The sequence below is a fragment of the Octodon degus genome, unplaced genomic scaffold (assembly GCF_000260255.1).
Source record: "Octodon degus isolate 3935 unplaced genomic scaffold, OctDeg1.0 scaffold00012, whole genome shotgun sequence".
Taxonomy (NCBI): Eukaryota; Metazoa; Chordata; class Mammalia; order Rodentia; family Octodontidae; genus Octodon; species Octodon degus.
The window spans coordinates 17,328,802-17,339,806 of record NW_004524588.1 but is presented as its reverse complement, the minus strand read 5'-3'; the positions used below and the strand labels follow the sequence as shown (position 1 = coordinate 17,339,806).

Here is an 11,005-nt window from a genome sequence, read left to right as displayed (position 1 = left end):
CTTGGGTTAGGGATGGGAGGTAGGAAATCAGTTACTTTTGAGTGAGCAGACACTTCTCTTCATCTGACATTTGAGCCTGAATGACACAGGAGAACAGGACTGTGGTGACAGAGAAATGTGAGAATATTCCAGGTAAGGGAAAAAAAAAAAATACAAGAACCACCTACTTGTCTGCATATGAGGCTGTACAGATCTAATACACTCAGCTTAGTTCAGTAGTAAAATAGCGGAATATGACCTGTTCAACTCGCATTTAGAATTTTCCACCCACAAATTCCTGCTGAGCTGGTTCTCTCGAACTAATAACAATTAATACACAAAGAATACACAATGGACATACTACTGTTTTGGAAACAGAAAATACAACAAAATTATAAAATCACTTCAAAAACACGGGAAGTTATAAAAAATGCTTACATACGTTTAGGGAAAACTGAATGACAATCATTGCAGGTATGGGCCCTGACACCTTCGACACCTTTACACTTATCGTAGCTTTTTATGTGTGTGCTTCATCTGCCTTGCCAGACAGCGGGTGAGCTCACTCCAGCGCTAAGCAGATCTTAAGCCAGGCACTGGACACGGGCTTTGGGCATTAGCTGATGTATCAAGTCTGTAATTAATGTCACTGTCCTTCAAGAGGACCTGGGTGTGTGCCCCGGTGTACGTGCGCAAAATTCCATCTACTTGCAAAGGATTCGAGGCTCAAAATATCAAAAAAGGGAAGGGGAGCAAATAAATATACGTGAAAAACTGAATAAAATCCAACTTAAGATAACAGAAATGATTATTACTCGCTGGATCTTTCCAGGAAGACGGGGATAAGCCGAATGCCACCTTGGAGCGTTCCATCTACCATCCAGCGAGGTGTTAATATTCATCTGCAGAGACCAACTTTTCCTTGGGCCAACACCGGGAGGGGACAGCAGCGATTAAGGTGGCTTCTGGACAAGGCATCTACCGTGCACAAGGAACAATTGCGGGAGCAGACCTACCAGTAGGACTCTTCTTCAAGTCTGAGAAGCGAGTCTCGGGTCAAGGCACAGAGTGAATTGGAAGGGCCGCCTACGTGAGTTACTGGATTTTGCGGTCCTTAGCTTAGGGCCTCTGGATGAAATCGCTGGGGCTTCAGCGACAGGAGCCTCGTGCGCTCGCTCGCGGGCCAGCCAGGCTGCCCAGCGCCGCAGCGAAGGGGGCTGACGGCGGACTCGGGCCTCGGCTCCGCCGGCTCCGCGGGCAGCTCGCACGGGGACGGCTGCTGGGGAAGGGGGCCGCGGCGAGGGCAGGTTCCTGGCGAGGAGGCTGGGCCGGGGCTGCGAGGCGCGGGTGCTTGCAACTCGGGGCCGCGCGCTGCACAACTCCGGGGCCCCGAGCGCTCCTGCCTGGGAGCTCGCAGGAGCCTCAGGACTCGCTAGAGCCGAGGCGGCCCCCTTCTCTGCGGGTCGAAGGCACCAGCCCGGGTCCCCAGAAGTGAGACGCTACAATCCCACTCCTCCCGCAAACCCCAGAGCTCACCCACCTGCAACTGCGGCCTCCGAAGTCTCCACCCCAGTCTCCCGGCCTCCGGAGCACTGGCGGCGATTGGCTCGCACCGCTGTCCCGTTAGCACTTCTGCGGGCGTGAGTGGCATAACGGTCCGGCTCTTGCCTGTGGTCCCGCCCTTCGCGCCAGGGCCACGCCCACGTGACGTCACGGGATGCCGCAGAGCGCCGAAGTCGGTCCCGTCTCCGCCCTCGGCCGCGCGCTCCTAGAAAAGACCGCCGCCTTGGGGGCGGGGCAACGTGCCGGCGTCCGTCGCGCGTCGCCCCGCCCCCCGCGCACGGACGCTACCAAGAAAGGGGCGGGGCCACGCTGGCGTCGGCGCCATCGACGGGAGGCTCGCTTGCTGTGTGCATGGTTTTCCCCGCCAAACGCTTCCGCTCGCTGCCATCCATGGAAGGCGTGCGCTGGGCCTTTTCCTGCGGCACTTGGCTGCCGAGCCGAGCCGAATGGCTGCTGGCGGTGCGATCGATCCAGCCGGAGGAGAAGGAGCGCATTGGCCAGTTCGTCTTTGCCCGGGACGCTAAGGCCGCCATGGTACTGCTGCAGGTCTTTGGTGCTCGGAAGCCTGGAGGCTGAGGCGCGGGAGGTGGGCCGGGCCGGGCCTCCGCGGCCTTTGTGCGCCCCGGGGCCGCGGGCCTGGAGAGCCGGGGCCTCCCCCGTGCAATTGCACGGGGGAGACCCTGCTAAATCGTATAAGTCTGCAGAAGGCCTACCTAGTGATAGGTTTTTCTTCCCGTTGTGGATGGTCCCTTATATTTTTAGGTTTAAATTTTATCAAATTGCATTTTTCTTTTTGCTTGTTGGTAGCCCATGCTTAGTCCGCCGTTTACGTGTCCCACCTCTGTCCCGGGGTGCCGTGCCCGCGCTAGGCCTCGGAAAGTCCCGGCAGGGTAGGCTGAGCCTGCGCCCTGCGTGCCGAGGCGCTGGGGGAGGCCTAGGCCCGAAGCCGGGCGCGGGCGGGATGCGGTCCTGGGCAGACCCTCCGACTGGGTGCCTTGGGCCGCTGTTTTTCGTACGTGCATGCGGTTTAGTTACGTATTTTCTGGCAACAAATGGCAAGTTGTATTTAAAAATAAACGTTTTTTACCATGTAGTGCGATTTGAGGCAGCCACCACTATCGCTGCAAAGTCAAAAATACTTCTGTTTGAAAGATGGGTTAGTTGATACCTTTTTGAAGGCCTACTGGAATATGTTTTTCCACTTTATTAAAATTGTAAGAAATCGGGAAATGAGTGGATTTGAAAGTCCTGTAGTTTTGAAAAGTCAGCGTTAGAATTGATGAAGAGGCGGAGGATTTAGCTCAGTGGTGCAGCTTCTGCCTGGCAAACATGAGGTCTTGAGTTCGAGTCCTAATACCCCTTTCCCCTCCAAAGAAAGGATTGGTGGAGTGAAAACCCAAATATACTTTTTATAAAGTGCATGTAGCCATTCACTCCTTGGAGTAATTAATGAAGGTGAAAGTTATGCTAATTTTTGAAGCAAGGGAATCTATACAGTGTCTAGAAATACTTGCATATCTGCACTGGTGTAGGTCCAGTAGGGCTGCTGCTTGTAGACTTAGGACAGCAAAACCAGAGCCAGCCTGAAATGCCCAGTAATAGGGGAATAGCAGCCCTGCCAGTCCTCCATACTGTGAAATAGTATGCTACTGTTAAAGGTGCACAGACCTGACTGATGATGTTAGATATAAAACAGTCCCCAGTACTTGCAAATTAAAAAGTTTAAAGCTGGGTGTAGTGGCTCAGGTGTCTGTAATCCCAGGGAGGATGAGGCAGGAGGTGTGAGTTCCAGGCCAGCCTGGGCTGCACAGTGAGACCTTATCTCAGGAAATAGAGCAAAACAAATTTTAAAAAGTTAATAGTTAATACAGTACTACATATTATATGAATTCATATCAGTTTCTGTAAAGAGTTAAGAAAAATAGGCAAAAGAATATATGTTTGCATACTTAAAGACTGGGAAAAGGGCTGTTATTAACATTGACTAAGGGGAGAAATTGCTAGCAAAGTTTTTAAGTTTATTAAGTCTTAAACTTGCATTTCAGTCTTGCTCACTCTCAGCCGGGTGTGGTGGTGCCTGTCTGTAAGTCCAGGCCTGGGAGGCTGAGGCAGGAAGGAGATGGGCAGGAGGACAGATGGGAGTTCAAGGTCAGCCTGAGCCAATACAGCAAGACCCTGTCTTAAAAAACTGCAAAAATACTCTTTAATCCTAACGCGTTGTATTTAATGCTTAAGTACTTTCAAAACAATTAAAATTTCAGGAAACAGAAATATGCTTCATATGATATAAACAATGTCATGTGTATGTTTACTAGACATCAATATTTATCTGATTTTTATATACATAACAGGCTGGTCGTCTGATGATAAGGAAATTAATTGCAGAGAAGTTGAATATTCCGTGGAATAATATTCGTCTGCAAAGAACTGCAAAAGGAAAACCAGTTCTCGCAAAGGACTCTATGAACCCTTATCCCAACTTCAATTTTAACATTTCCCATCAAGGGGACTACGCGGTGCTGGCTGCAGAACCTGAGCTACAAGTTGGAATTGATGTCATGAAGACTAGTTTTCCAGGTAATTTCACATTTTTGTGGCTTAGAAGTTAAGTTCCCTGAGTTCTTAACTCAGTTCTCAACTGTTGGGTAATTCAATCTAGGCAAGATAATATAGATAGTGCAATTTTGAAAAAATTTAACTCAGGACTTGGAGTATCTGAGAGAGCGTATATCTGAAAAATATATTCCCTGCAATATTAACAGGTTTCTACAAAAAAGATTCTAAATTTTTGGTGATCCGTATAATATTTTGTCTAAAGCAGAGTGAAATTATTTTCCTTTTGACTTAAACTTCAGCTTGTTTTACTTAAGCATTCCCTATCGTTCACCAGTACGGATGAAACTTTCATGCAAAATCTAAATGCAGCTGTTTATCACATTTATATCGGTAAATGTGAAGAGCAGGCATCATTAAAATATTTAAATTGCTTATGTATTCATGCAGTTTTGCCTGCCCCAGGAGCTGAATTAATCCACTGCTTAACAATATTTTGCACAACTCCTTCTCTGACTATAATTGTCATCACTGACATTTGGGCCACAGCATTTTGCTAAGTGCTTCACGTATGTTTTCTAAATTCTCTGAGCCATTTTATCATAACTGTACTGTATCATTTTTACAAGGAGATAAATGGCAGGCTAAGAAAGCTGGTAATGAGAGAATCAGTGTCTTCCTAGTACTGTTGAATAAATAGCTTAGTCTCACGTTGCTTTCATTGCATAACCTCTGCTTATTAGTGGTTCTTTTAATCTGCGAAGTTTATGGTAGCTACTCTCCACCCCATTTCTGCAAAGATTCTTTATTTACTGTGTAGATTTCACTACAGCTTTACTTTAGGGGAACTCTTTTGTGAAGTTCAGTCACAACTTGGTTCTCTTCTCATAGGCGCTCATGCAGATTTCTATTCTAGTATCATCTCTGTTTAAATCATTCAGTAGTATACTTGCTTGCTTGCATTTGCCTTTGCGCTCGACAGCTACACAAGAGCAAGACGTGAGTTTGGGCACCATTTGGGCACCATCCTATCTCTTAACCTTGCCTAGTGTATCATTTTACTCAAGTATTTGCAGATAACGAGCACTGCTGTGATGGTGGAGGCTTCACAGTGTGGGTGTGACTGTCAGCTCAGGTTTGCTTGTCATTTTCTTACATTCACTGACAATGCTTTCTCTGTCCTTTTTGTAACAATTCTGTCACAGTTCATTCTGCAGTTCATTCAAAAGAACCCCTCCTCCTGATTTTGTAACAAGTTGTTAACTTAAACTCCAGATAAGCATAAGGCCCTTTTTTAATGTTCTGAAAGTGAGTTGCATTTTGTATGAATGTATCCATGTGCATTTTTGTGTCTTTTTTCTGTCACAGAGTACCTCCAATGGGGTGATTTAAAAAGAGCTTTATCTTGGTTCATTTTTCTGCAGGCTGGGAAATCCAGGAGCGGCAGAAGGCCTGGTGTAGGTGCAGCTTGAACTCGTGGCAGAAAGTGTAAGAGCAGGCTGGTACACAGGAAAGGGACAGCACAAGGGCACCCTCCCTTGACAGCTTCCTGTGCTGAACTAACCCAGTCCCACAAGAGCAAGAATCTGCTTTCTACTGTGTCGGGCTTGATTTTAAAGAACTAATACATTCCTGGGCACTGTCCCCATGTCCTTGTTGGCTTTTTAATGTTCTACTTAACACACTTAAATTGGCAGTTCAATGTTACTATGCGTTTGGGAGGTGACCCCATGTCCACACCGAATCCAAGGAAAAGATGAGTTGTTCGTTCGAGTTGTAAAGCACTTTTTCCAAAACAATCAATGCTGTAGAGGATTTATTTAGAAGGAACACAGGAGGAGCCCGTATGTTTTGATACTTTTGAGCTGTACTTACATGAGTTTTGGATAACACAGAAGCTGTGGAGAGGTCATTAATCTTTAGAGTTCAGTAGGCATAACTGCTCAGTAATGGTTGACCCAGAAGTTGATAGCTGCCTAGAAAAGGCACTGGGAGAAACAGATTTTTGTACTGATCAGTTTGATGTGCAGAGCTGGTTTTTGGTCATTATAGGATAATAAATTATTAATTGAAAGTCTTAAATAGATGATGGGGAGTTACATGAACACATACCGAGGATTTCAGTTTTCTGATAATGCTTTATTGACCTTTTTCCTCAGCTTTTTTGACGGATGATTGTTGACCAATCGCAGCATGTAGGTCTTTCCCTTCAGTTGTTTTCACTACTGGAAGCTTACATCTATATTCAGTGACACAAGAGGAGCAGACCTTTTCTAGTTGTCACCAGTTTTGCTAATGTGCTGCTAATTTCTGAAGTGTGAATGGATGCAGTGTGATTTCTTAGTGAGAGCGGCAAGTAGACACCACCTGGATTCATTAAAGATTCATTTGAGCTGTCCTGCTTAGCACAGGAAGGAATTGAGGGATATTCCTAAGAGACTTGCTAAATGTTGGAAGGTAAACTGAGGATAGCAACTGTTTGTTTTTGTTTTGAGACGGGGTCTTACTATGTAATCCACGCTAGCCTTGAACTCCTTACAGAGCTGGTCTCAAACTTATGGCGGTCCTCCTGCCTCATTCTCTTGGCTTGACTTACATTACAGGCACGTGCCACCGTGCTGCTTCGTAATGCACGTTATGAAGCGTGTCAAAGTCAGTTATGGTTTGTGTCTAGCCGTCCCTGCAAAGCCTCATGTAGGTCATGGGGCACACGTGTAGAGTTTGTAGTTAACTTATGATCCACTGGGATTATGGGTGCCAGTGCGACATCCAGCCTGGGGCGGATGGCCCGAGTGCAGCATGAGGGAGACACACTTGCCCTCTGCTGCCATTGTGCTTCTCCTCCATCTGTTCTTGCTCTTCTGCTGTTTTCTGCTGCCGTGAACTGCTCTGCTCTGCCACGGAGCCAGCTGAGTGTGGACCGAACCTCCGCTGCAAGCTCAATTCCTTTCTTCCTTTTGGGTGTCAGGTGTTTTGTCCCAGGAACGAGAGAAAAATAACTAGACAGTCAACTTTGGAGGCACATTAATAGATTGAAAGATCCAGTTCCGTGACACTCGTTTTGTATCTGCAAACGTGCGTATGTTGTAACTTGAGGAATCTGTTCCCTTGTCGCGTTAGCCACGTCCACTAAGGAAGCTCACTTCTTCCCTCTCCCAGTTCTCCCACTGTGCTGTGGCAGAGTAGGGGAGAATAACGTGATCGGTCTAGAAAACTAGGCTGCTGCTTCTAAGCAGGCCCATGCTAAAGGAGGCTTTGCAACCGCCATGTCTTTCTGTTTAATGAAGTTAATGATGGAACCTAACAAAAGTAACTCTAGCACACCGAACACTTGGTAAATATTTGTTCTGTAATTGCCCAGAGAACATGGTATATAGGCTGTGGGGGACCCCAGTATATAGTTATACATTCTTCACCTTGGAAAGGGATTATTTTTCAAGTGAGGTTTTTCCTTTGTTTTCTAATTTTTATGTTATTAAAGTTATTTGCAATATAAGTGTAAAGAAAGTATAGCTTAATGTTTTGTTGTTTTTTTTTTTTTTTTGGCTGAACCGGGGATTGAACTCAGCCCCTTGTGCTTGCCAGGGAAGTGCTTATTCTACTGAGCTGTCTCCCCAGCTCCTTGTTTTGTTGTTTCGTTACCATATTTACAAAATGCAGTAAGGTAAGAGAGCAGGATCAATATGAAAAGTAACTTAAGTTTCAGGAAAGTCCAGAAATTTTTCCCTTGTGGTTTTACATTTTCATGTTATGTTTCTGTTATAAACTCTGCAAGATATTATTTGATGGGAGTTTGGGCTACAGAACTAATAATTTCAGTAATTTGCAATGATTATTGTGGAATTGCTATGTAAAGTGGCTTTATGTAGTAAGTATAAATTAAGTGCCGGAGCTAAAAGGAGTGTTGAACAGTCGCTCGCGAGGCAGCGGAGCTTTTTGCTTGCCTTTGCTGCGTTCCCTCTATGCAGCAGTGTTACGGTTTTCTGCTTCGTTCCCACCTTTCGTATTTGTGCTCGTGCGGTCAGTGCAGCCTTCACACAGTGACCTTTGCGGTGGGTTCCGGCTGAGTGCAGGCGGCTAACTTATCAAGGCGCTCATCCAGCTGGCTGCATCCCAAGACACCAGCTCATCTTCCCAGTGACCACTTCCCCCCTTCCCCACTCCAGCCCTGGATACAACTTCCTTTTACCTCCCTCCTGCACACACTGGGGAGCCTTCATTCAGCCCCTGTGTGCCACTAAACCTGCCCCCCAAACTCCGCCCCAGCAAAGGTCCGGAAAGCGTCATCCTCCCTGTCTGTCTCGCCTCCCTGTCTCAGGTCAGAGGATCTGCCCATCTCCCTGCACTCCATCCTCTCCCTGTCCTGAGAGTTAATAAAAGCTTCCCCTCCCCCGTATTTCCGCTTCTCTACTGCACCACTGCCATTGCGCCCAAGAAAACCTGACACTTTTGAAATATCTGTGGCAGTTTTCTTGCTGGGGAGATAGCTCAGCAGCGTAACCCCTGCGTGGCAAGCGCAAAGTTCCGAGTTCAGTACTCAATACCACATACACACACACAGCAACTTTTTGGTTGCCTCATTGCACACAGAATGAAGTGGAGGCGCCGTGGGCCCTGCAGTTTAATCTCGTCTATCAGTTCTTAGGCCGCCATTTCCCATATGATGTTGCTTTTCTGATTGCTGGTTTCTTTCCACTCTGGTCTTTACCTGGGAAGGCGCCAGTGTTTTCACGTTTAGGCCAGGATCGTTGCAGTACAGCGATTCCCCGGCATGCTCTTCCTACTCTTGACTAGCTGCAACTTGGGGACGAGAAAATAGCCAGGGCCTTCCCAGGAGGGGCGCCTGGCACCTGATCTTTTCCTTCAGAGCCCTTCAATCACAGCAAATTATTTGGTTCTTTGTTATCTCCCTCACCAGCTGTGTTCGCGAACCACACCGTGTGGTGATTTTGCCACAGGACACTGAGTACCTCTGGTGTCCAGCGCACAGCGGGCACTCAGTAAGTGTCCGTTACATCTACAGAGGCGGAGAAAGCTCCAGGGGAACTCTGAAGTAGGCTCAGGGGAGCTCTTAGTATGTTCCTTAAGTTAATTGAAAGGTGAAAAAAGAAGATTCATAATCCTAATGAAACTTGAATGTTCATCTTATTTTCTGAGGAATGTAAATTGTTCTTATCAGTGAATTGTGGGAGCAGATAGTTGTGTTTTTCACTGTTCTTTCTTACCTCCTGTCATGGTTATATCTAGATGTCCCCCCAAAGCCTCCTGCACTCTAGGTGGGGGTTTCAGGCACTGGCTGGATCTAGGGCATGTGAGGCTGCGAGTCAGGATCAAGGTGTGTGGCACTGAGTTGATTTGTTCTGTGTGTGTGTGTGTGTGCGTGTGCGTGTGTAACACGCGCTTTGTTCAGGCTCTCACTATGCAGCTTGAACTCTTACCGATCCTCCTGTTTTCAGCCTCCCCAGCATTGGAATTAGAGGCACAGACCATCACTCCAGACTCAGTGGCTGGCTCAGCGAGCCTGGGGATGGGGCTGGAGCAGCCTGTGGTACCTGAGCAGAATGTGGTGCGGGGGATTGAACCTGCCGCCCATGCTTGCCTAAGCAGGTGCTTAGTCCGCAAAGCTATCTTACCAGCAGGTCCACTGATTTGAATCAACATAGTTCTGGGTGGCACCAGCCAACAGGCTGGCAGCCTGGGTGGGATGGAAGGGAAGGCAGCTGGCTGCCTGCTGTGGTTGCTGCCGCCTCCCGTCTGTCTTCTGCATCTCTCCTGGTTCCCACTGCCAGGCCACCTTGCTGTGGCTCCAACTGACAGTGAACTAAAACCTACAAATTAGGAGCTGAAGTAGACCTTTCTTCCTATGTTTAACTTTGACTATCAGGTGTTGTGTCTCAGCAGTGAGAAAAGTAGCTAAGACACCTCCCTCTTTTGCACCTAACTTCTGTTCTGATGCCCCTGCCCCTCAGACAGCATCTTTGACAATTTGTCCCATTTCATATCTCTCTAGGGCAGATTTGCATTCTAGATTTACTGGTTTTGGAGTGTGCTTTAATTAAAGCAGTTTTTTGTTGTTGTTTTAAGTTTAGATTTAGTTTGTAAGTAACTTTAGAAAGTCTCATTCCTGTAATATTCTAAATCTTAATAGAAAACCAAGTCTTAAGTGCCAGGTTTTGTCCTTTCTTGCCTATAAGTAGTTCTTCTCTTCTGCTGGCTATAGGATTTAGTTATGGAATTAGTGTTTATTGGGCAAATGAGTGAGAATGTGTAAGAATATAAAAAATACAGAGGTGGGACTTTGCCTTACTATTTTTCAAATGTGTGTCTTAAGCCATGTGAACAAGTATGCTATTAGCAGAAGAATGGACAGCTGGGAGAAGCTGAAAGGTGGAGCCTGTTATATGTACATACGATTTCAATTCCATGGATAAATGATTGGTTTATTAGTAATTTATGATATGGATACAGTTGGTTAGTCATCTGATTGTCAGACATGATAGTCACAAGTGCTAAAGTATGATAAGATTTAAATGTAAAAAAGTTACCATCTTAGAGTAACCATAGGAGCCTGTGAGGTGCTCATCAGATTGTAAACCACTGAAGGAAACACCCGGGCACAGAGGCTGTTGGATGGGAACAGTCGTGCGTATGTGGGGAAATGTTCGCTGCTGCAGGTTTTGGAAAGTAACCTTCGAAGTGAAAATATGTATGGCTCTGGCTTAGCAATTCTGTTTCTGTCACTCTAAAAGAAATGAGGGAGGTACATGCCATAGTTTTTATATATGAGTACCATCCTGAATGCTAATAGGAACTAGCTAAACAAGTCATGGCAGATCATTCCACAAGTTATTTATTTTTTTTTTTTTAAATTTTATTTTTTATTTATTTATTTTTTAAATTTTATTTATTT

General features: G+C 46.2%; 2 protein-coding genes across 3 annotated transcripts in view; one reads left to right on the top strand and one right to left on the bottom strand.

Moving 5' to 3' along the window:
* The window catches only part of Kbtbd3 (kelch repeat and BTB domain containing 3), a 20,019-nt gene extending 18,313 nt beyond the window's left edge, over window positions 1–1,706 (bottom strand). For both annotated transcript variants that reach the window (XR_002819931.1, XM_004626133.2), the window contains exon 1: window positions 1,520–1,706. The gene's annotated coding sequence lies outside the window, so the exon portion shown is untranslated. The remainder of the gene's footprint in view (window positions 1–1,519) is intronic.
* Window positions 1,707–1,837: 131 nt separating this feature from the next.
* The window catches only part of Aasdhppt (aminoadipate-semialdehyde dehydrogenase-phosphopantetheinyl transferase), a 39,648-nt gene continuing 30,480 nt past the window's right edge, over window positions 1,838–11,005 (top strand). The window contains exons 1-2 of the mRNA XM_004626132.2: window positions 1,838–2,076; window positions 3,894–4,119. Coding sequence (XP_004626189.1) covers window positions 1,894–2,076; window positions 3,894–4,119 — 409 coding nt within the window. The 5' untranslated portion in view covers window positions 1,838–1,893. The remainder of the gene's footprint in view (window positions 2,077–3,893; window positions 4,120–11,005) is intronic.